The following is a 26,782-nucleotide window of genomic DNA, read 5'->3' on the forward strand; positions in this document are numbered from 1 at the left end:
GAATGTTCGACATCGTAATCGACAAAGGCTTCATCAAATATCACGATGTGCAAAAGATTGGTGTACTGCGACCTAAACGATAGCGACACTTTGTAGGCAACGTTACAACAGTTCCCAATATGGTGGATAGAGCGTACGAAAGAAAAACAAAGTACATACAAAGCAATTATTTTATGTTGTAATGGTAACATTTGCATGAATTTGTGCTTTAGACAGGTACACTTTGATAAAGTTTTTGCAGTATCAACCATTGCAGTGGTGATACAATTTTGCACATTTGAACAATAGATGGCGCATTGCAACTCACAGCAACCGTTTGGATTATAAAGCTGAGAGTTGAATTATTGCAACTGAATAACCCCTGGGTTTAGCTCATTCTTTCTACATTTTGTACACACAATACATTTGTCAATTAGCTTAATTCTAACGGTTTTACCTATTTTTTCCTCGATAGGCACAGCAGACATCTCGGGTTGCTCCAACATTATCCAGTCGACCATTTATGCCATTTGCAAATCCCTTTCACAAATATAATATGACATGAGAAATTTGATAGAAGCAGATAAGCAAAAAGTTATAACAAAGACAAATTGGTATTAAATTGATGACTGAGTAGCCGTTCGAAGAATTGACAGTAGACATCGCTTTTCCAAACTGCGCTTTGATGCTTGGTTTTACAATTGTCCTACTTATAAATAAATCAAAAAGCTCACATATAGTTCAACAAGTAAACATTAATATGAACAAACAAATACATTCCATATATTCAATTTCCGTCTTGCTTATAGCGAGATATGTGCCTCATTAAATGCCTTGTTTGTCGAATTCAGATTTTGAAAAGAAGTTGCCCCTCTAGAAATATTTGTATGACATGGCCCTTTTAAAAACATTACAATTTACCGAATATAATAGGACATACAACCCAATCCGAATAATATTAAATACCATCCAAGTTTGTACATAAATGTGAAATAAAACAAACAGTTCTTATTCGTATATATATCTTTTTAATATACCTGTTATAAACTTCCTTTACATCATATTAGCAGACTAGTCTTAATCGAATTGAACCGATGCATTGGAGTTTATAATAACTTATGCAGTAACTCCGCTAACACCATAAGGTTCTTTTTTAAAGCACACACAAACGTATATTTTCACTTTTTTAGTGTTGCCTCAATTTCTCAATAATCCTGTACTTAAATAACGTATAATTCACATAATTGTCTTATTCGCACATTTCACATATTATGTAACTATATCGCACCATGTTCCTATTGTAAGTTACCGCTATGTACAAGTACACCTCATTTATATTGCAGTATTCCGCTGTTTTGACGGTTTAAAATGCGCCCATCGTAAATCGTAAGGATAGATTTACTTAATATTATGCAAGGCCATTTACCATAACTGCCACAAAGGTTGCCGGTAATGATAATGCTTACAGTACAAAGAGCAAATCAGGACTTATACACACGTACTCGTTTAACTTCGAATAAACAGGCTATATTATTTTTAACCGATAACGAAATCGACTTTTGACATCAGGAATGACCTTTCGTCCGCTGTACGGTTTATCTTGTTTCAAAACTCGTTCGTGTTGTGAACAGTCGGGTCACTTTGTCGTGTTCTGTGAAAAGGGGGTTAAATGCATGTGCGTCAAGTGTCGTTCCAGATTAGCTTGTGCAGTCATCACTGGCTAATCAGGGACGAAACTTTCCACTTTTATGAAATTTCCCGTTTATAGAGAGTCTCTCCTTTGTGAAAATCTAGTTTATGGCGAAAGTGTCGTCTTTGATTAGCCTGTGCAGACTGCACAAGTTAATCTGGGACTATACTTACGGCACATGTATTAAACCCCCTTTTCGCAGAGCTCAGCTCATATGTATTGCTTGAAAACATTTATTTAATTTATGTATGTGTCCCCTTAACGCTACTGTTTTGGCAGATTGTCATACATTATGTCATTGTTATTGATGACGTATACAGTAAGTGTGTTGCAAGTTACAGGTAAGTATAATTGTGTATATGTTTATGAGGTTCGCTATGGGAAAGTGGAATCAGTGAGGGTGCGTAGAGCGTCGTCATAGATAAGTATGTGCAGTATGCAAAAGCTTATCAGGGTCAACACGGTCTGCTTTAATGTAATCTTCGGGTTGAAGGTAGTCTCGCCTTACCCAAAAAATCAGCTAAAGACGGAAAGTTTCGTCCCTGACAAGCCTTTAGGGACGTGTACAGGCTAATTCGGGACAAAACTTTGCACACACATGCATTAAGCCCCGATTTCCCAGAATGAGGCTCAACTGTTGGAAGTAACTCAACTGTCACAGACCCCCCCCCCCCCTCCACACACACACACCAAACTGGATTATCAGGGATGACACATAATTTTCTACACACGGCATGTTCGTTTAGCAGAGACGTCCTGTAAACGAAAAACGTCACAGACTAATTTGGGATTACACTTGACGCACATGAATTTAGTCCGTTTTTCAAGAGACCTGCAAATATATATGAGATACATTTTAAATTTAAATCTGTTTTACCAAAATTGTTTCTCATTTAAGGCTGACGAATAAGACATTGTTTATATAATGCTTCTGCAGTAATCATCGTCTATAATGTTCTCAAATTGCGTGATACTTTTAAGATTAAAAACGAATCTATACGAATAGTGAGTGTACTAAATATCTTCTGAAAGCATGACCAACCATAAAACACATCAACAGGAAAAGACATAGTTGAGTCATCATTGTTATAAATATATGTAAATAATACCTACCTCACAAAATACCCATAAAAACCAGCTGTGGCTTTTGATAAAGTGTCTCGTTACAACAACACGTGATAGTCGATACAAGCCACCAAATGTCCACCCCTTCATTAAATTTCAATCCGTGACATCTGTGTTGCTATTGACAAAAACATACGCTGTTTCAAGGGCAACCGTTTACAATTTACCGTAAACCAACACCGCGTTGCTATTGAAACGAATGTTTTAAACGCAAATATGGGTAAATAATATAGCTTGCTGAAACGTTACACTAATTTCTGATGAACAGAGGTTGATCAGAGGCAGTTTATGTAAATGAAATACCCTTTCGTAGCCCAATAGTTCGTTGTCATTGAGACGGTTTTGTTAAACATGAACCTCGATATGGGACAACAGGGCTAAATGCCTGTGCGTTAACATGTTGTCCAAATTAGCCTGTGCAGTTCGAAGAGGTTTATCATAGACAATACTATCCTGCTAAACTGGATTTTCATTTACATTAGACTTTGTTTTAAATAAAAATATCAATGAAAGCGGACTGTAACATTTTACCCGCATGCATTTAGCCCCGTTTTCCCAGAGCGAGGCTAATATAAATACTGGAGTTTAACCTAAATGCTCTACAGTGTCCTAAATTTACCGCTAGTCATCTTTTGTTACGAGCGCTCATAAAACTGCTTACAATAACAATGCTATTATAGGCTCTCTTCACAACGTATTGTCCTCTTAATGTGAATTATTTCAGCAAAAAGATTTAATTTGTATATCCTATTTGGTATCCAAAGCAACTTATGAAGTTGCTTTTAATATCGAATTTATTATCTTATTTTATAATAATTATTGTTTTTTCGTGGTAATGCTTTCACCATAACTTGAATAAAAATATATATATAAACATTTCAATAGAAGATCCATAAATGTGCATTCCCATTATATATTTTTACGATAGTGGCCAATATAACCGTTATTACTTTTTCATGCTCTTTAAAATAAACGCTAATAAATGTTAAGAAACAACGTCTACAATGTACAAGAGGTTAGGGTAAGGATTAGGGTTAGGGTTAACAGATATTTTTGTATCAAGAGCTTAATCCATATCCATTTGATTCTCCCTCTGAGAAAACATGGTTAAATTCATGCGCGTGCAGTGTCTTCCCAGATTAGCCTGTGCGGTCAACATAGGCTAATCAGGCACGACACGTTTAAGTTATTTTTCGTTTAAAGGAAGTCAATTCTTAGCGAAAGTCCAGTAAAGGTAGAAAAATTCGTCCCTTTTAGCCTTTTTGGAGTGCACAGGATAATCAGGGACGACACTTTATGAACATACATTATGGTCCATTTTCCCAGGGCGAGTCTATTTTTTAGATTATGAGTTAAGAACTAATAGCGGCGCAAAGGATTAAATGTGTGCCTTAGCGATGTCGTATAACCTCAAACATCGTGTGAGCAAAAAGACATCAAAACGCAAATATTACCGGACCCCTGCTTGAAATATTACCCCCGGGTCATGTTTAAATTATGAGAAATCAGTAAAAAATGGCATATCGTATCATACGGTTTCGCATCAAACAGTTAAACGTACAATCGGCAAAACATCAAAACCGTTTGATACGATCGTATCAGACGGTTTACGGTCGCAAAAAAGTATGGTACGGTTCTTGATAAACCGTCTGATACGATCGTATCATACGGTTTAGACTTTTGGACATGTTAGTACACCATATTTTCTTTCATTATATTTGATCGAAATACAGAAATTGAAAAGAGACTCTTTATTAATATAGACTGTATACATGATTTTGTTGAATGGATATGTTGGAACACGCGTAGCAATTATGTTGCTGACCGGACACTTGCGCTTCCAACTAAGGCGACCCAAGTCTAAATCTCGTTCCTGGAGGCATGCGAGTTTAATGGTGGTCACCAAGTGTTTTTATGGGTACTCCGGCATCCCCCCCTCCAACACATAACCACACCAATCTTTAAAACTTTAAGTTACCAATAAATAGCTGGAAATTGCAGATTTATTCATCACGTTTTCCCGACTTTCGATATTAAATTAATATGTTTGGAATGCTAGGAGAAATTATGGGTCTACACATAAAGCAGCTTCAGAAAGGACCTCATAAACTCCGAAATACACATACTCGTTTACTTGATATCTATCCGATTATTATCATCAGACAGGCTAATTTCCGAACTGTCATACTAATGTGTACAGAGTTGAAACAATGATAATGATAAATAAAACAATTTTTAAAAAGATATTCATCAAAAATCTTTGTTTCTGTCCAAAACTGATCCATATCTTCAAAAACATGTACTTCACAATATGTAAACGTTTTCTTTCCAGTATATTTTGTATGCTAATACTTCTGTTGATTATGCTTATGATAATTACATTGCTTAAGGTAATAATTGTGGTGATAAAAATGATGATGATAAAACGTTTTCTTTGTACAATTTCATGCAGTTCGTACAGTTTTTCTGGTGTTTCTACATTTCCTCGCGCCATATGAAAATAGTTCTACGGATAACGAGCTTGTCAACGAAATTTAACACTCTTGATAATGTGCTGCCTCATACCTTATATGAATGCATAAAATGTATTTAATCACCATGGAAGACTTTTATTATTATTGAGGTCGGTTGATTTAACGATCTGTAACAGATGTTAACATTTTTTTCAAACACGTCGTTAATGCATCGCTCCAACGGTGGCAAATACTTCCATTCAGTGAAAGTGTCGGCAAATAAAATAAAATGATGTAGTGTTTCGCTGCACGTGAGGAATGTGGCAATTATTATGGCAATTTTAACTCAGTATTAAATCGGTCGAGCGCATAAATATGTTCCGAAACATGTTAGTTTCATGTTATAATACCTGCACTCAAATGATCCCTAAGACAGTTTACTAAGTTTTTGTCAGATATTTGTTGTCGCCATTTCATCACACGTATATCCGCGATATTGCTTGTAAAGAGAAAGAAAATCACAACTGACAACACTCAACGCATGAAGCGCGTATACATGGGGATATACTTATGTCAATGTCTGATGATGGTCGATTATATTCAGTTCATGTTAATTTTATATAACGAGGAATTTTAAATATTGTGAATATAGTACCCGCTTCACGATTTTTTGGACTGTAATACTGTCAATAAAGCGTTTTCGAAACTTTACGGAAACTATTTGCAGTAATAGAAGCGTATACAGATATTCAGTGTTCATTGCCTCTGACAATCTATGTTATGTATATAAGCCTCGCTAATCGAAATGGAGAAACATGCATTAATGCGTAATTAATGATTAATTAAAGCGTACAGTTACATCCCAGATTAGCCCATATAGTCAGCACAGGCTAATCAGGGACGACAATTTCCGAAACAACTTGATTGTCGAAAAGAAGAGACTTTAACAAAAAGTACAATACAAACGGAAAGTTTCGTCCCTGATTAGCCTATCTGGACATCACAAACTAATCTGGGACGACACTTTACGCCTCTTAATAAATCCAGTTTGTTCAGACCGAGGTTCATAATTATATAGTTGTGTTGTCAAGGTTAAATCGTCTGAGCCCTCGTTATATATTCCGTTGTCACTGCATTTTATACCAAGTGTGCACAATATCGTTAAATAAAAATGAAGGAGCCAATGAATGACCAATGAAATTACACTTTACAATTCGATACTAGTATTCGAATAGAATCAGAGAAGCAACGATCAGTCATAGCGCATAACGGAACACATGCCAAATGCGAAGGATAACGGTTAGTATGTTTAACTTAAACTTTGTCTGTAACTTATAAGAAAACGCGTTTTTTAATGTTCACTGTAGCATTGGGCACGGAAATACGGTGACATAGAGGTTACATTAATTCCTCTTTTTTAAATTGCACTCCTCTTTTTCCTATCTCCTGGCCTCGACTTAGTAACTCGAGGCTACGACTTACTAACTCGTGGCCACGAGTTAGCTATGTCGTGGCCTCGAGTAAGTAAGTCGAGGCCACGACATAGGAAAAAGAGGAGTGCAAAACAAAAAAAAGATGAGGGCAATTGAAAAGAGAGCGGCGCAGTAAATAAAGGAAGGGCGCATGATTCTTTTTTTTTCTATCTCGTGGCCTCGACTTAGTAACTCGAGGCAACGACATAGCTAACTCGTGGGCACGAGTTATTAACTCGTGGCTCCGAGTTACTAAGTCGCGGACACGAGATAGAAAAAAGAGGAGTGCAATTTAAAAACAAAGATGAGTGAATGTCACCTCTATGCCACCGTACGGAAACCATGACTACGTCATTCTACTAGCCTTTCACCAGTGTTAAAAAAACACTGCGTATAATTATATGAGTGAACATCGGTTGCGACGATGGTAGCCGCACGAGATGTATAGGTAACTGTGGATAACTTACCTTGATTAAAACAATACATTTACAATTATAACATTCGCTACAAAAAGTCCGCTTTTTGAAAATATAACATGATGCAGTTAAAATATTTAACTCTTAAAAGCTCATAAACACTCAAATTCAATTTATATTTCGTACGACATTTCGAAAACTAAAGTAAAGACACAAAAAATCAATGGTCCTTATAGCAATAGCTAAAATTTGAACACTAAATGCAGTATGGTAACATAGATTTAACACTAGATGTGTTATGGTAACATAGATTTAACGCGATATAAAAATTCTCGTTTTTGATTTTTATGTTTCACAATATATTCCTTGTAAATTTCCGGCTACGATATCCGAACATTTACGAAGGAACGCGAGATTGGCTTCGGGCAGCTTCAAAAGCACGACGTATTTCTCACGACAAACTTCTGGAGAAGGCTGAGTTGGTATGAGCCCAGCCATTAACAAGTATGAAAGCAATAGCTATGATATTTTAGGAATAAAGTGGACCCAAACACAAAACTAAACCAAATTTTAAATTCTCTAAGTATAAAAATGGCACATAATTCTGTGGAAATGCCAGCCAGAGTTACATTACTTTGACTGCACAGTCCCCTTATGATAGTTAGTAATTGTTGAAAGTATGAAAGCAATAGCATTAATACTTTAGGAATAAAGTGGACCTAAACACAAAACTTAACCAAATGTTTAAGTTTCTAAGTAATAAAAGGGCACATAATTCTGTCAAAATGCCAGCCAGAGTTATTTTACTTTTCCTGCTCAGTCCCCTTATGATAGTTAGTAAGTGTGCCAAGTTTGAATGAAATAGCTTTGATACTTTATGAGAAAAGTGGACCTAAACATAAAACTTAACCTAAACACAAAACTTAACCGGAAGCCGACGCAGACGCTCAGGTGATGACATTAGTTCACACTTTTTTTTCAAAAAATTGATGAGCTAATAAAAACAAATATGATCAGACATTGGTCAAATATTATAAATGGCATTCACATAAAATATACATACATTCTTATGCTAAATAGCCCTAACACATACAAATGGCTCGACTATATTAAACAGATATTTAACGAAACTGGAAATACTAACATTTTCGAGGCCCAAAACAAAATTAATGTTCACAAAACAATTAAACACACTTTAATGGGCCAATTTTTACAGGAATGGGAAACCAAACTTAACATGTCCAACAAATATTGTTCAAAACCAACAAAGCACTGGAAAAGAACATAATTTAACTCCCAGGCAACCTGTCATCAAACCTACTTAAATTCCGAACTGCAAACCACAAATTTCCGGTTGAAGTACAAAGATGGTCCAACATTCATTAGAACCTAAGATACTGCCCTTTTTGCCTCCATCTATCAAAAAGAGAACTAGGAGACGAGTTCCACTACGTCCTAGTGTGTCCACACTTCACGGAACAAAGGCGTAAATATATCCCGAGATACTACTCCAGACGCCCAAATATCCCCAAATACACTGAATTAATGCAGTGCAATAATATTAACATGGCTAAACGCACACGCTTGTTTACGCGAAAAATTATGGATACATTCATAAACCCGCACTAATTAACTACCAACCTTCGACATAGCATCACAATTAAAACATATAAATACCCGATTCTTCAGGCAAATCCGAATTTGTAATGTAGCATATGGTTTTTAGCTGAGCACATGCAACATATTCCAATGTCACTCGTAAGCGCAATGCTTACATGCCCAACTCTGATCTACACGCGCTCTCAATTTCAGCATGTAAACGCCATAACTGGATTTTCGCTAAGAAGCGCATTTCTTTAAACGAAAAAACACACAATAAAAGCGGAACATATTCGCACATGTATTTTGCCTGGTTTTCCAAGAGCGGGGCTCAACCGCAGAGTTGGTCAACATATCGTTAATTTACAAGGGCTACATATTCATTTATCTCTAGTTTTCAGTGATTTTTGTGAACACGATTCTCAAGCCGGAAACCTGCCACCACGTGTGCAGCTGGATAGTCGACATGTGTACGAGCAGGTACACGTGGTTTTGTAGTCAGTATTTGAGCCGCATTCGGAGAAAACGGGTCTAAATGCATGTGCGTAAAGTGTGGTCCAAGATTAGCTAAAGCGGTCTCTTTAGTGTTGGCGGAGGTTTCGGTGGAACCGCCTTTAATGTGAGTAAAATATAACTTGAAAATGTTTTTTTGCATTCACTTTACAACTTTAGACAAATATCGGCATACGTTTAGTTTTGATATTACGCAATTGTATTTGCAAGATATACCCCTCATAACGTCACATCCGACTATCGGAGTTCGGAGTTCTTTTGAGATGGGTTATTTTGTATTTTTGTCATACGTTGGCATTGTATACATTTCGCAATCAGTGTATAGGATCACGTGACTTTGTGGGGATCACAATTAAACTTTAATGGATGTAAACACAACGGTAAGCGGTGCCTTATTTCTAATAATTTGTTTAAATGATTTTTCTTAAAAATGTCAACTAGTGCATAAAAGACAGTGTTTAATGCTTCTTACGGCAATGCGAAATACCTCAGAATTACTTTATTTAACAAGCCTCTGTTCTTGGACAAACAATTCGATGTATTCAGCATTCATTTACACGGGTATGCAGAACGCAACGTGAAATTTTGACACCAATTTCAGACGTATGCAATGATTTATTTTAAAATCTTAAGGTATCGGCGCGAACCGCAAGAAACACTGTCTTTTATGCACTTAAGATTTTTGTTTATGTATTCAATAACTGAGATATTTGCGAAAATAAAGTTTATAACGGCGTGTTTACATTCTTCCCGTGTGTAAACCCCTGAAAATCCCGTTGATCCTGCACCCTGCTGATGCCACTTACGTCATTGTCATTTGTATACGGACGCGACAGCACTTAGATGTAGTCCTCGGAGGAGTTAATTATATCTAAACGAGCATAATGATTTACATTTTTATAAAAAGTCATGCTTTTACCTGATAACGATGACATTGTATTAATAACAATACCAGGAACAATGTTTTTATTTTTAACATGTTTATGCAATTAAATGCATATACTTGTGTGGCCATGTTATTTCTACTTTCCTTTCCGGATTCGTATACAATCATACACACTTGCGAAGAAAACGTTTGTTTATTCATCATATTCAATTGATAAGCATTTTAAACTTGATTTAAATGATGCACACATTAACGTGTGTTAACATACCTGCAACCAATGAACACAATGTGGTGTTTTTTTTACAAATGTTTATGAAAGCGTCTCATGCACAAAATGGAGCGAAATGTAATTATAACTAGAAGAGGACCCTTTTTACAACCTAAAAAAGCACACGGGTTAGCTTATAAACGAGGACCCTTTGTACAACCAAAATAAGCATACGGGTTTGCTGATAAGCGAGGACCCTTTATACAACTAAAATAAGTACACGGGTTTGCTAATAAGCGAGGACCCATTATACAACCAAAATAAACACACGGGTTTACCGATAAGTGAGGACCCATTATACAAACAAAATAAGCACACGGGTTTACCGATAAGCGAGGACCCTTTATACAGCCAAAATAAGCACACGGGTTTGCTGATAAGCGAGGGCCCATTATACAGCCAAAATAAGCACACGGGTTTGCTGATAAGCGAGGACACATTATACAACCAAAATATGTTCATGGGTTAGCTGACAAGTGGGGACCCATGACACAACAAAAATAAGCTCATGGGTAAGCTGATAAGTGAGGACCCATTATACAACCAAAATAAGCACACGGGTTTGCCGTTAATCGAGGACCCATTATACAACCAAAATAAGCACACGGGTTTGCTGATAAGCGAGGACCCATTATACAACCAAAAAATGCTCATGGGTTAGCTGATAATTGATGAACATTATACATACAAAATAAGCACACGGCTTTGCCGATAAGCGATGACCCTTAATACAACCAAACTAAGCACACGGGTTTGCTGATAAGCGAGAACCCAATATACAACCAAAATAAATTCATGGGTTAGCTGATAAGTGAGGACCTATTATACAAACAAAATAAGCACACGGGTTTACCGATAAGCGAGGACCCTTTATACAACCAAAATAAGCACACGGGTTTGCTGATAATCGAGGACCCATTATACAACCAAAATAAGTTCATAGGTTAGCTGACAAGTGAGGACCCATTAAACAACAAAAACAAAGCCTATGGCTTAGCTGATAAGTGAGGACCCATTATACAACCAAAAATAAGCTCATGGGTTTGCTGATAAGCGAGGACCCATTATACAACCAAAATAAGCACACGGGTTTGCTGATAAGGGTGCACCCATTTTACAACCACAATAAGCACATGGGTTAGCTGATAAGTGACGACCCATTATACAACCAAAATACGCTAACGGGTTTGCCGATAAGCGAGGACCCTTCACAAAACCAAAATAAGCACACGGGTTTGCTGATAAGCGAGGACCCATTATACAACCAAAATTAGCACACGGGTTTGCTGATAAGCGAGGACTCTTTATACAACCAAAATAAGCTAATGAGTTAGCTGATAAGCATGGACCCATTATACAACCATAATTATCACACGGGTTTGCTGATAAGCGATGACCCATTAAACAACCAAAATAAGCTCATGAGTAAGCTAATAAGTAAGAACCCTTTATACAACCAAACTAAATACACGGGTTAGCTTATAAGCAGTCCCGGATTACCCTTTAGGCAGAGAAGGCAACTGCCTATGGGCCACGTGACTTTTATGCGCCCCATATTACTGAGACGAAATAATTTTCTTTACTAACTTAACTTGATCGAATGATTTGACAAAACCAATTGTTTTATATCAACGTTATGTTCCGATTAAAGGCTTGACAATTTCTTACCAAGTGACCATCATTTATTATTTGCAACACCGTAGTGTTTTGCTGATTTAAACGAGTGAAGTCGACTGGGCAGTGGCGCTCCACTAAGCACTAGGCAGACTACTAGCGACCAGTGGCGTGGACCCTAAACGGTGTCATTGCCTATGGTGCTAGTCCGGCACTGCTGATTAGCGACACCTGTGGTACAATTGATACTTTTTTTGTATGTTTGCGCGTGGTTAAATAACAGGAATATTTAAATAAGTTATAAGATCTTTCTTATATAGTTAATAAGATTAGCTTTTCATTCGGTGATATTTCACGTTCTATTATTTTTCAGGTCATAAGATTATTTCAGAGAACCATTAATGGTGCGACAAAAATCAGCTTTGATGAGGATTTCTCGTTTGAATTGGTTTGTTAGAATACTATCTTTAATAAGATTTTATTGAATATATTACTTTGTCAAAAACATAATGACTCACCAGCACAAGAAAATAATGCACGATAATGGTATAGTTTGTACAAATACCGTACTCACCTGACACCATTATGTTATGTGTTAGCCTGTTGTTGTGCTTAAACAACATATACATTGATTTTTTTCATAGCTACGTTTGAATATTCATTCAATATAGTTTGCTTAAAACATCTCAAATGAGCATTTTAACTTGTATAATCTTTACCGTTTATTTCGATTATTAATATATCTTATTTTGTAATGTTGTAAGTAATAATGTTTATGTTTGTTTTGTAAGAAGAAAAAGAAGAAAAATCCGTATGCAAAGAAATCTATAGTTTAGTATGTGAGTGTGTTTTTTATTATGTGCAGATTTACAAAGGGGAGAAAGTCACCAGTAGTGCATCAACGATTTACAACTGAAGGTTTGAATTCTGACGAGGACCTGAATGGTTTGAAAACAAGCTGACAACGACTGTATGGTTTGAATGCTAGCTGAAAACGATATGTAGGGTTGAAATGCTAGATGACAACGACCTGTATGGGTTGAATGCGTGTTACCACATTGTCCTTTCGGAACAATGGCAGCGGAGATGCGACGTTAAGGACAAAAGGATACCCTCAGTCATCTTTCATCGAGCCATTAAGAAAATACGCCTTATTCTATTAACTTTTTTCTCTTAAATACGGATAATAAACGTAATTGACATGACGCCTTATCTATGATCACTCCGCCCACTAGAATTGATCCACCAATAAGCGATCGATTAATCGGGCGCACTCGTTAGTTACGACCTGTCCGCCATTTTCTAGACAAGCTTCATGTTTAGGTTCACTTTTATTCCAACGAGTTTCTTTTGTTTTCCTCTTTAAAAAAACGATTAAAAATGGTTAAACGGCGTCAATGGGGATTATGTAACTCGGACAATCGATATCCTGACAGATTAGTTGGTGACATTTAATTTATTTTGATTTCAAAGCCGAAAACGCGGCAATGCGGTCTTGACAAGAGCGAGTGGAAGCTTCAAGAATTACGGAGATCCCCTTTATAGAACATTTATTTATTTCACAAACTTCAAATGTCATATAAGCAATAACTAAGCATTATTAAGTATGTATTATGTCACGTGTGCATGTAAAATAATTGAGAATTTTGGTACCCAATTCGTGTAACTTTACGAAATCCCAGTTAAAAATCACGTTTCTGTGTGTGTCAGAAACAAGTGAAAACCATTTTGTTATTATTTTAATAAAGACGTATCGATAAATGCTATTGTAAAAGAGTTATTATTACTGATATTAGTTAACCAATAAATGCGGTAACTTAGGGGAAGTCGGTACCTGCGCGAGCGTCTGATATTGGTAGCCTCATTAATTTATAATAGCCTGACCGTATTCGATTTCGTACAAAGCTAATTTTATATCAGACAATGTCCAAACTTACTGTGTTGTTTTTTCGCTTTAAATTATAGTGATTGATAAATGTCCCATAAGCAATGTTTAATATGATTAATATTACTTTTATACGCAATAACATGTGGGATTGAGGTACCCACCCGGCGTCAGAAAGCGCGTAAAACTTCACCACCGAATTCCCAGTTATAAAGCGCTATTTCGTGTCAAATACACGGATAGGGGGGAATGTTTCGGTAATAATTTTATTAATAAAACTGGTAAATACCGGTGAAGTGTTAATTTATTGCCAAATACCACCATTACACATAATAACGGGTTCGATTTCGGTAAGCGCGCAAGCGTTTGAGAGCGTGTTTAATGTACCGATTTACCCGTTATAAATAGCTGATGTTCTATTTAATCGTATATTTTTTGCATTTGTAGAATAACTAAATGGCATCAACCCCTTTACAAGTGTATTATGGTGTTAAACAAGTCCATAAAATCATTCGGAATATCGCGTAAATCTATATGCAGTCTATAGGCAAAGAAGCAATTTTGGTGTTAGCTTGTCTAGGTTTTCTTCCCGCTGAGCCACGTGATTAAGTGGGCGGAGCGATCACTGATAAGGCGTCATGTCAATTGTAAACATTCACGTTATAATTCAGATCATGTAAAATTGTATCGTGTTTGGCTAACAAATAGTATAAGTATGGGTTATGTATTACATTCCTAATCAGTTTCCGAAGAAAACATAACAAGATGAAACCATTAAATTGTATTGCAAGAGTTTGCACATTTTTTATTACCATTCAACTTAATCGTTTAGCATGCGGTCTTTAACACATTTGTAAAAAAAAGTTTTTTTTGGGATCTATTTTTTAACATCCATTTTAGGTGCCATCAGCTGAATCGACCTTTACTGTTTAAAAGGAACGTTGTAATGTCGGGATAAATTGAATTGCGACATAACGTTGATGCTGAAACAATACAAAATAATATAAATACAATACAACAGCTCTGAGCAAATGTATTGATACAATCAGACAATGCAGTGAACAGTTTTCGTCGTTTATCAACTGTTCCAAACGCCATTGTTATTGTTCCAACCGTTGTCGTTCCCATAGTTCCAACCGTTGTTGTTCCCATAGTTACCAGGGTTACCGTAACGATAGCGTCCGTAACCTGGAGAGAAAGAGAGAAACAATGTAAGCTAGTTTTGCATATAAAAGGATTCGCACACGTGGATGCTGCTCCATATTACCTATTTTGGACTTAAGAGAGCGATTTGAAAATAACAGCAACATCAACAACAACAACAGCATTATTGAGGAACACTGTACAATAATATATATTAAATATTTAACATCTGGGTTTTATATTTTTTAGCGAGAACACTGTTAAAAGGAGTTATTTTTTTTAAAGGGGTGTGATGTTAACACGCATTATCGAGGATAAAATACGACGATACATGCATACTGTAAAACCTGTGGACTTGGGTCAATTTAAAAAGATGGGCCTGATTGTAACTCTCTAAAGGAACAATATACGAGCGTACGCAACTATTACACGTCCAACACTGGCGGTTTCAGATCATATAGTTTTAAGTTATTCTGCAATGACAGTTTGACGGAGGTTTGCCATCATTTTCGTACTTCTGTCGGAAAAATGCTGTAAGATACAATTCTGCTTAGTATGTGTGTCTTTGGAGTTATTTAACTTAATGGCACATATCAACCCAATAAAAAATTCACTCACGCATTGGAGACGCTATCGCCGTGGTAAACAGTGCTAGCAACACCAGCACGAGGACGAGCTAAACTGACGCCAGCATGGTTATTATCTGCAAAAATATCATAACATGGTTTTTATCTTCAATGACACCATAGCATGGTTTTATCTGCAATGATATAATAGCATGGTTAGTATATGCAATGATATCATAGCATGGTTATTATATGCAATGATATCATATCATGGTTATTATCTGCATTGATATAATACTATGGTTAGTATCTGCAATGGTATCATAGAATGTTAGTATCTGAAATAATATCATAGCATGGTCCTTATCTGAAATGTTATTATAGTAAAGTCGATATAAAAGATAGTTAAAGCTTATTTTATAACTCATGTAACGTAGGCATAATCAATATATAAAATGTGTTTCTAAAGAAGTTTAAATATATGTTTAAAATGTTATTATACCATAGTTCGTATTTCAAAAAGTGTTATGAGATGAGAGCATTGCTGACATAATCACAAAAAACTGATACCTGAAAGTTTAAATGTACTTAAACGTAGTTGCACAAGTGACATGTAATTAGAGCAGCGTTGATTCCTGAAATGTTAGTAGATGTTATTGAAATCAACTTTGGGAAGTTCAACAAAACGTTCTGAAGGATGAATGGCGTGTTGCAAACGTGCTATCTTTAATATGAAATGTACTGATTTTTCAGATAGATAAAGGGAACAAAATGTCTGTAAACGACTTATTAAACCAGTTGTCTTACGCGCTCGAGCTTTTATTTACTACCAATCTTAACTAACAGTCGTTTCCTGTTCGACGGTTTACGAGTATAAAACCGAAAAAAAAAGTGTCTCTGAAGTATTGAGCAAAAGTAACTCAACAATTTTACGCATTATAGTTTTTTCTGTCTTTTATCTGAGTTTTCGTTCTACACATGCTTTTTTTCTTCTTTTCATTACATGGTTGAACTTATTTTTCTTAAAATATATTAGCGAATAAACATTCAACTCATAATTTAAAATATCCCGAGCAGGTAATCTATAAGCTGAACATTAAATATTAAAACCCAGACTGTTTTGATTGCAATGTACAAACACATATCTGCTTAACTTTCTACGCGCATTAGGTTATTGCAAATGTTCGATTTACAAGTGCAAAAACGGTTATCCGGACAAGACCAACAGTATGTAACTAAAGCCATGATATATTATTTCTGGTTTCGGTAGTTTTGGTTTTCAAAATTCATCATGGTATTCAAGTTATAAGCACAAACGTACATTTACTAGTTGACATGCACAATATACGAGTCCAATTCTGTTAGCTTTTGATACGTGTGTAACATTCTAAGAATTGGGAATACTAGTATTTAGAAGTTTATTAAAATCATTTATAAGCGACATATTGTATAACGAATCAACGAATATTTGTATTCAAACGAGCATTTTTGACCAAAATTATATGCTTAATATATTCAAGAAAATACTGACAATACAAATTAAAGTAACAACGTCCGTACCTGACAAACTTAGTCGGTCGTTCTGTGCAAATTATTTGCATCGCGTAAAGTTTTATACGCAACATTGAGTTAAAAAAAAGAAACATCGTGATGGTTATGAAGCAACAACAAGGCTTCAACCTATCAATAATTTAGCAAGTATATGCACCTAGATCTACGTGTTTTATATTGTCTCTTCCGTGTTTTTACATTTTTCTTTTAATTGAAAACAATGCTTCTTCTTGTTTCATTCCGAGCCTAGACCTCAAAGTTAGGGTCAACACGGACAATTATTGAATAGCAATTATCTTCGCATAAGCTTTTTTTAGAAAAAACAACAACACAACAACATGAAATAATTATCTGCTGACAGCGATTGCGCATGTTATAATCTCAGTTTGTGTGAAGCATGTTATCGTTTTTGCTACTCTTGATTGCATTATTGGTGTTGTGCAACATAAATATCCACACGATTAGAACGTTCATCATAACGGATTCAAATCAGCGAACACTGTCACAAGACTGAATTGTTCAGACACTGGTCGTCTCATGCTGAAATGTTCTGAATGATCATACTCCAAATAAATCTGAGATGATGTGTACGATGACACTGCGATCTAGTATGACTAGAAAAAGCCAGTTCTTAAGCAAGATTGTGGATAAACTCAAACATATGCTTTGAGAATATGTTTAAAAACTCAATAACATGACACTGTCATTACAGTAAGTGTTTATTTTTTTAAATACAATTTACATGTTGAATGATAAAATGTGTAGCTATTGATGTGCATACATATAATTGCAATTTACATGCATGTACGTCAAGTTAAACAAAACATTTCAGCTTGAGGTTATTTTTTGGATACACAATAATGTGTAAAACATAGGGTAGTAACTTTTTTAAGAAGTGCATATTCTAATTTGTTATAAAAATGCGTGGAGTGAAAATGGTGAATTAATTGTGCTCTTGCACGGAAGAACTTATATTCAATCGCCCATATAACATATATTGCTGAGGTGCGTTCTATATGAAAAATAAGTGTATGTTAATATTATGGACTGCAGTATATGTTACTATTTTACTGTATGAAATCGTCAACAGCTAATTTAAAAAAACGTCGGTTGTGTACGTTGACAACTTTGTATTTAATAAAAAGAGGTTGGAGCATATTTTAAAAGTGTGGGGTTTAGATTTGAAAGCTCCCCCCTCCCCTCCAGCATTTTGCATTATTGTAATTCTTCATAAGTAAAATCCCCACACGGTATTATCCAGATAATTATAATCATAAGAGCATATCACCGAATTTAAGATAAGCATTTCATTATGTACAATAATTTTTTGTTGAATAATTAAAAGTATGTCTCATGAAGCAAATATTGTTGAAATAATGTTTTGTTTCTTTTTTAGTTTATTAAGATTAAATGTGGTTTTGTACAGCTAAATATATAAAGGTACTCACTATAGCAAAAGTTGATCACTTTTTTACAAATGTGATTTGAGCTGTGAGTTCTTTTTAAGAACACCATATATTGTTGTTTCTCGTGTGCAGTAACATGAATTGATTTAAATGTAAAAGGCAAATATATAATTGTTCAACATTCTTTAAATCTGCAATTATGTTTTAAAGTAACATGATAATACACTTTGGAATCATATATTGGTTTCCTTTGTGTTACACACTATCTAGAAAAATGTTTTGTACTTAAAAGCCCCCTACTGTATAATAACTGCAATATGTATGTCATAAAGAATATACTAGGTATTATTATCCATTGAATGGACACATAGCTCGATACTTTATACTATAAATAACCTCCTGCTTTTGGAATGAAATAATTTTTTTAAAGTACAACAATAAAATGCAGTAACTAATAGCTGACTTCATTAGGAGTAATGTATTTTAGAATACGAAGAAACAACTGTTTAAATGGTTTACTAAAGTTATAATGAATTAAACTCAAACATACCATTGGTTATATTAGTAAAAAACTTCATAAGATATCATATTTTCCATTACAGTGTCTATAATAGTTTGGTAAAAAATAGTTATGCAGAATAAAACAAAACGTAAAATATATATATACAATTCAAACGTGATTATCATGTCCGTTATACACTCGGTTTAAGAATTAACCAGTGACCGTTGTACATACGAGTAATGTTCGTTATAAAGCATTTAACGTATACTTGCTTTATTGGCGCTTTGTGATTTGTTTATGAACGCGTGTTTTGTCAAATACCTTACTGCAAATAAACCAGCACGTCCGGCATTATCTAGGTTTGTGTAAGGCGTACGAACTAAGTACAAACCTGGCACAAGGTGGGAATCAATACAGAAAACGAGCTAAGCACACCACATATGGTCATAAAATATGTGAGCATAATTTGTTCCGTGCGGATTATCTTATTTGGTCTTGAGCATGATAGTTGAACTTTAAGACATAATGGCGAAAATAACAAAATACGCTTAAATAAACGTTGTAACATATCGGTTATTTCAAACTGCTACTTCACGTTTACAATGTAAAAAATAACTATGTACATTATTAATAATTATGTCTGTTTTAGGGTGAAATGACGTCGTTATTTTATTTGATAACGTAATTATTCCTGTGATCTTGTGGAGTTTAACTCTTTAAAAATGTAAACAAACGATCTAAAAGCAAGGAATTTTTTTTTTTGGGGGGGGGGGGGTTGGGTATATCATCGGTTTTAATCCAATCGTGATCATAAAAATAAATATTGTTTCTAGTGGCTGCACAACCCGTAATAATAAGTATTTATTTGATCACTCGTGAATTAAACTGGACAATCTACCGACCTAAACAAATATCGTGTATATTATTAACGTCTTATTTTTTATGTTCCATGTTAAAGTATTTTTTCCACGTCCACATGTTCAAAGTCACAATAATACGGGCAAAAGCACGCAAAGCGGGCGTTGACCGTTCATACATATGGAAATTTAGACATAAAATTACATAAGAATATCACATATGGATGCGTCTCAAAAATATTTGCCACGCGACATATATTTTGGAAATGCTAGTTATGACCTTGAACAAATCAAAAACACTTTGACATATGCTAAATCACATGTAAATACATACCTCAGGAAAAATTATATCAATGACATCATAATTGTGTAGCGAATCGCACTAAATATTCTCGCATTATTTGTTTTTCTTCGCAACCGTTCCAGAAGGTTACGCATGCGCAATTAATTTTCTTCTATATTACATATAAAATAGTTGATGTTCGATATCAAGTTTTATCATGATCAAGCAATTACCCACTATATCAGCATACACCATTGGAAAGATAAATGCATAATCTTTTGAAAAAAATGCATGCCATCAAATTCTGTGTGTTGTAACTCAAAATATTTACCGTAGAATAGGCATACCAGTTTTGACACATGTGGAGGCGACCATTGTGAATCAAGTAGTATGACCTACTTTCAAAGCCGGGAACCATCAACAGAAAAAGTAGAGCACAAAATGGCTCTTTTTCATATTGCTTACAAATATACCTTCAAATAAATACCAAAACGTACCATTTGCATTCTATTTTACAAATCCTAGGCAGCATTTACTGAACAATGTGTGCTATATATCAAATTCCCCCAAAGAACCCAACCCCTTCAAATTTTAATTAAAGGCACTTTTCCCACAGGTATAATCTGTTTTGAGAAAGATCACAAAGTTCCGGTACAATGACACACAGATTTATTAATAAAAGTTGCCATTGAAAGCGTCATGCGTAACAGCGTTTCACGTCAAGAATTAAGGTAGAAAAGCCAAACTTGGTTAAATCATACATGCAGCACTTAGACTCCATACAAGTCATCACTTTCGATTCTAATAGGCAAAGTTGATGAAACAGATGACTGAATAAGTGAAATAAAATCATCAATCGCAATATTTGTGCATCAAAGAAGGTTTTGAACAGGTTTCGAACAGGTTTCGAACAAAATTTGTTAGTTTTTTTTTTTGGAGGGGGGGGGGGGGGCACATTTAAGGTAAAATCCATGTAGAAGCAGCATTTCTGATGTCATTTGACCCAACAAACGGGCTTGCTTGCATGGAAAAACAACACACTTGAATTCCTGACTAAAAAAGTCGTCGTCAGACATGAGCTTTAAGTCTTTTGCCACACCTGGACCTATGATTCCTATGCTCGAGTTCCATCTCGGACAGGCTCCGGAAAGTGTCAGTCTGGCCCGGGTGCTCAATTTCGTGTAATCTGAGAAAAAAAGGTTTTTTGTGCACATTTACCCATAACGGTGCCAACTAATGTAAGTGGGATACAATAAGAGTAAGCTTTCAATAGTCTCTGTTGCTTTATTTGCTGCTAATGGATAAGTCACCACGCCGGAATCACATTGTCGGGCACACTCGCAAAGTTATCGCCACAAAATGTTGTTTCAGAGCTGCAGTAAATGAATAAAACACCAAATTTTCTTAATGTTGGGGACAAAAGTGTGCCAAGATATCAAAGAAATCATTTTACAATAGATTTAATCGAAAATAACGGTGTACTAACCTACAAAGACACCGATCCTCTCGACACGACTGGGCGAGTGTTGAGGACTGTCTCCGAATCGGTCATGCTGTACAGTTTTTGATGGCCTGTCACTTCAGCCGGACCTGTAAACCAATTGGACGACAGTTTAGGCAGAGCTATAGACCCATTTCGACACCGCCTACAAATGCACGCTTAGGTTTACGCATAATAATAGTGATAATGAGGTCACTAAAATACAGATTCCCTCGTGTTTTCATGCGGGGTCTATAACAACAACATTCCTTCAGCAAAGAAAGCATAATATTATTATATTTTTTGTGTTTTCAGCTGAATTCTTGATTTTGCTTGAACTCAGCAAGATATCCAAACAGGAAAAAATAAGGCAATGTAGTGTTATTCTGAGTAGAATTGCCTGATGGGATTGAAGGCGAAGGCAAATAGCAGTGTCGGTCCTAAATCGGCGGGCATTTTTAACAGTAAAAGGTTCAAAAAGTAAACAATTATAATAAATACAGATGAAACAAAGACATACATTAAGTTCATTTTTGAGATTGATGCAAATCAATGTCAAAATGTCACTGAAAAACAATACCGAGTCTTTAAGTAGTCTTAGAATATGTCTCCGGAACAGGTTTCGGTGTGATTTTCCAGCATTTACCCCCCTTATGACCCCAAGTGCTACAGCCTTATTGCAAACAGCCCTAATTTGGGTCAAAATGACATCTGGCAGTAATGTTTTGCAATACAGAGAGTTTTTGATGGTCAATTGTCAAAATTCTGGCAGACGACTAACTTGGTCGGAAGTTCTTAAAGGCTACGCATGCGCAATTAATTTCCTTCTATATTACAAATAAAATAGTTGATGTTCGATATCAAGTTTTATCATGATCAAGCAATGACCCACTATATCATCATACACCATTGGAAAAATAAATGCCTAATCTTTTTAAAAAAATGCATGCCATCACATTATATGTGTTGTAACTCAAAATATTTACCTTAGAATAGGCACACCAGTTTTGACACATGTGGAGGCGACCATTTTGAGTCAAATAGTATGACCTACTTTCAAAGCCGGGAACCATCAACAGAAAAAGTAGAGCACAAAAATGGCTCTTTTTCTTATTGCTTACAAATATACCTTCAAATAAATACCAAAACGTACCATTTGCATTCTATTTTACAAATCCTAGGCAGCATTCACTAAACAATGTGTGCTATATATCAAATTGACTGCATGTAACCCTGTAAACAGGAGTTCCGGTTTGGGGTATGTGACCTAAAAGAATTAAGTCATTACTCAATTATCTCCCCTGAATACTCTTCAGTGGGTATTTGCCGAAGACTGGTTCACTACACTTAGTGACAGTCTTAACCAAGCACAATTTACGTGAACATAACCCGTCTTAAATATATTGCCGAATCTCAGATTTTTGTCGAATTAATTTGCATTGAATTTTCGATATCTTATTGTTATTATTATCCTGACAAATCACAAACGCTTGTAAAAAAATTATTTGTTTTAAACATTATAGTTGACATCTCTATTCTTCCAGTATTCTCGTGGTATTCCAATAACGACACCCTACTGTTTATTTGTCAGAAGTCGTAACGCATTTTCCATTCGCTCTCAGAAAGAAGTTTTACGTGTGATCATGAGCAATATTCTGGTAAGTTGTCGTAGTTATCCATCAGATACACATTTATTCACAAAATTTAAAGATATTCCGATCTAACTTTTTAGTCTTTTAGCTTTAATTTGTAACGTATTTACACCTCGTCTGCTCGCACTTCACTCATATCCCGAAAGGTTACATATCACTATAATAAGTTTAGGCCTAAAACCACAAAATCCGATACCGTTGGATTTTCGTGGACCACACTCTTACGTAAAATGTCTTCCAAATTCGAAATCAACAAAAAACAAGACATTTATAAATTGTCTGCATTATTGATCAAATTCTAAGATATGTGTTGGTTTTCCGTTTTTAGAAGCTGTTGTGCCAAGGCAAGAGGCCATTCTATCCAGCAAAACTGACAGTTTTGGTTTACAGAAATCAACAAAGGAGGGATTCCTGAACTATCAAATTTTCCAAGCTATATACACAGTTATTATCTATGGTGGTCTTTATTGGTTCTGTTGGTTTACTTTGATGGAACATGTTTGAACTTTTATAGAACTTTGAAAAGTCTATATCTGTCTATCTATAAACAAAAATCAGCTATGGTATAATAAGATCAGATGTGCAAACAATGTCAAAGGGTTGTTAAATTAACAATTTGAAGGCAATTATGCTGAAAAAAATTGAAAGTTCCCATGCAAATTTAGTCTGTATATCGACAAGTGTCTGCCAATAAATGTTAAACTAGTAATACAAAACTTACTACAAGTATGTTAAAACACTAAGTACCTGTTTTGATCATTTTTAGTAAGATAGTGTAATTTTGTTACTTGTTAATCCATGATAAATATTTTATGGCTAGTAGAAAACCAGCATTGTTAATTTTGTAAAAGATAATAAAATAACACCACTTTGTAATTTCATATACGTAAATATTCTTGTACTGTATGTTGATGACAGTGATTTAGTATTACTCATTTTGTCACTATTATTTTATGTGCAAATAAATGATGTCAAGTGTTTTGTATCTCCACACAATACCACATACCTTTTTACATATGTGTTATGCGTTATTTGAATGTTTAAATAAAAATATATGGATGATATAACATGATGCATTCTAATATTTGCATTCAAATTGTAACTATAGAGCTAAGTGTATGCAGTTTAGACTGTGATTTAAGAATGCTACAAAATGGCTAGTTTTTTAGTGGCGTCAAAATTAAAACAATTCAACAATAGTTTGCAAAAGAAAATTAGAAACCTGCAAGATACCTGTATTTATTAAATATTTTAATTGCGAAACAAGTATGTTGTTACACATAGTTATACATTGATAATAAATAAGAAGACAATTAGCGGTGTTAACGTTTCCCAACAGTAGAAATCATTCTTCTGATGAAGTCAGTAGTATACAGACGAAAGCTCCAGGTATGACTTTCAATACGTAGTGTGTGTTATTTGACAGTCTAAGACTTATTGGATTAAAAAAAATGATTTGACTCATCACATGATTTTGATTATGTTAAATCAGTAACTGTATGCTTAATGCAACTGCTTTAGCTAGCTGTCAAGTTGAATTGAGACATTTGATGAAGCAAACTGTTTCCTGGGTAGGACCAGTACTTTGTGTCTATACGACGTACCACGACGTCGAAAGTCTACAAGACCTACTAGGTAGAACGAGAAATGTACTTCGACGTACAATTTTTACCGACCTTTGAGTGTTAGCCAATCAGAAGACACCTAACATCTGTTGATTTTAGAGATATTTGGCATTGAACATTATTATTATTTATAACAAACTATCGATCGCTTACTCATACATATTGTGCCTATTTATTTAACATTATCATTATTATAATTTATACCAAATTATGCGACTATGAACCGCTAACTTATAGATATTGTGCGTATTTATTGACCTGGCGTGGCGGAATTAACCTCTGATTTATGCAAGTTATGGTTATCACAAAATACGACCAACGGGGAGGTTATTATACATTATTTATCCCGTTAATGTTTGGTAACTGTTTGGTTACCGTTGGAATTTTCCTACACAGTAATGCGCTGGACAGTCGTGATATTCCGCCCCACATGATCAATAAATACTCACAATATGCTGAATACTATTTATTTTAAAAAAGGTAACAGTTTTAATCTTCTTAAAATGTGTATATAATCTATTTCAAGGCATTAAATACTTAAAACTTCTATGTGGGTTTTTGTCCTCAATTAAAAGAGATTTAAAACAATTATTATGAATAAATCTGAAAGAAAAGCGGCTCAAGAGACAAATGTTTTGATTGGCTGTTCAGAAAATGTGTACGTCGAAGTACAAACATGTATGTAGAAGTACAAATTGTACTTTGATGTACAAATATATACTTCGAAGTGTATTTTATATTTGTATGTCGACGTACAATTATTGTTCTTCGACGTACATTTCTCTTTTTACCTTGTAGGTCTTCTTGACTATCAACCCAAATGGTACGCCATAGTATGTTTTTAGGGTTATCTTAAGAATGCTCCCACTTAAGGGATCAATACAGAGACCTCCCAGTCCCAGTGACTAAGCCAGTAAGCAGACACCCCATCCACTATATCACAGCCACCGAACCAGCTTTAAATTTCTATCTATCTATCTATCTATCTATCTGTCTATACTGTCTAACTCCCCTTGCGGGTATTATTGACAGGTGCGCAGTCAGTGCAATATAAAAGTGTTAAAAGTGAATAAGTGAGAAAGATAAAAGTATGTTCGATTAATCATGCATGGTGAAGTGATTTAAAGTTAAAGCTGATAAAAACATGTCTCTCGGAGTTCAAGGGGCAGAAGGGGAAAGCAGGGACCGCTTAAACCCTTCAAGATCAGGATGTAATACTGTAGTGGAAGGGACGGTATTCCACATCACAATAGCACTTGGGAAAAATGAAAACTTATAATAATTTGCAGTGGTATGGATCTGTCTGAAAGAGAGGGGGTGCATGTGACGAGTGAATCTGGTGGGTCGCTCGATATATGATGGTAGCGGCACGGCTACTAAACCTTGAACAATTTTGAAAAAGATTATTAATTTAGTGTCATTTCGTCTGTCTTGTAGGGTCTGCCAACCAAGTTCCTGTTGCATGGAGGTGACACTGTCATATGGAGAATAATTATGCTTGACCCAGCGGACTGCTCGACGCTGTACATTTTCAATTTTTTGTATATTGTGTAAAGTATGAGGACTCCATACGGAAGAAGCATATTCAACCTGTGGTCTAACTATTGTCTTGTATGCAAGCTGGCGAATGTTGGAATTTCTTGTCTGTATGTTCCTGCGTAGAAAACCAAGAGATGTATTAGCGTTATTTGTAATTCTATTTATATGGGTGTTCCAGGAAAGGTCTTCTTGTGGCTAGAAAACAAAAAATATATAAGATGGTAGACCTTTAAGCTAAGAACATGTAACTCGTTTTAAGATTGATTTTTTTGGATGCG

The 26,782-nt window shown here is 35.2% G+C and overlaps 1 protein-coding gene and 1 long non-coding RNA gene across 2 annotated transcripts in view; one reads left to right on the forward strand and one right to left on the reverse strand.

Annotated features, from left to right (window-relative positions):
• LOC127842178 (uncharacterized) overlaps positions 1 to 13,182 on the forward strand; it is a 112,188-nt gene extending 99,006 nt beyond the window's left edge. Inside the window, exons 5-6 of the mRNA XM_052371536.1 lie at positions 12,389 to 12,463; positions 12,881 to 13,182. Of these exons, the coding sequence (XP_052227496.1) occupies positions 12,389 to 12,463; positions 12,881 to 12,931 (126 nt within the window). The 3' untranslated portion in view covers positions 12,932 to 13,182. The remainder of the gene's footprint in view (positions 1 to 12,388; positions 12,464 to 12,880) is intronic.
• A 1,736-nt stretch (positions 13,183 to 14,918) lies between these two features.
• LOC127842179 (uncharacterized) lies at positions 14,919 to 15,754 on the reverse strand. The gene is made up of 2 exons (XR_008031502.1): positions 15,662 to 15,754; positions 14,919 to 15,088 (listed from the first exon to the last, which is right to left on the reverse strand). It is a non-coding gene; the product is annotated as an uncharacterized LOC127842179 (long non-coding RNA).
• Positions 15,755 to 26,782: the final 11,028 nt, after the last annotated feature.

Source organism: Dreissena polymorpha, chromosome 8 (genome assembly GCF_020536995.1).
Source record: "Dreissena polymorpha isolate Duluth1 chromosome 8, UMN_Dpol_1.0, whole genome shotgun sequence".
Lineage (NCBI taxonomy): Eukaryota > Metazoa > Mollusca > Bivalvia > Myida > Dreissenidae > Dreissena > Dreissena polymorpha.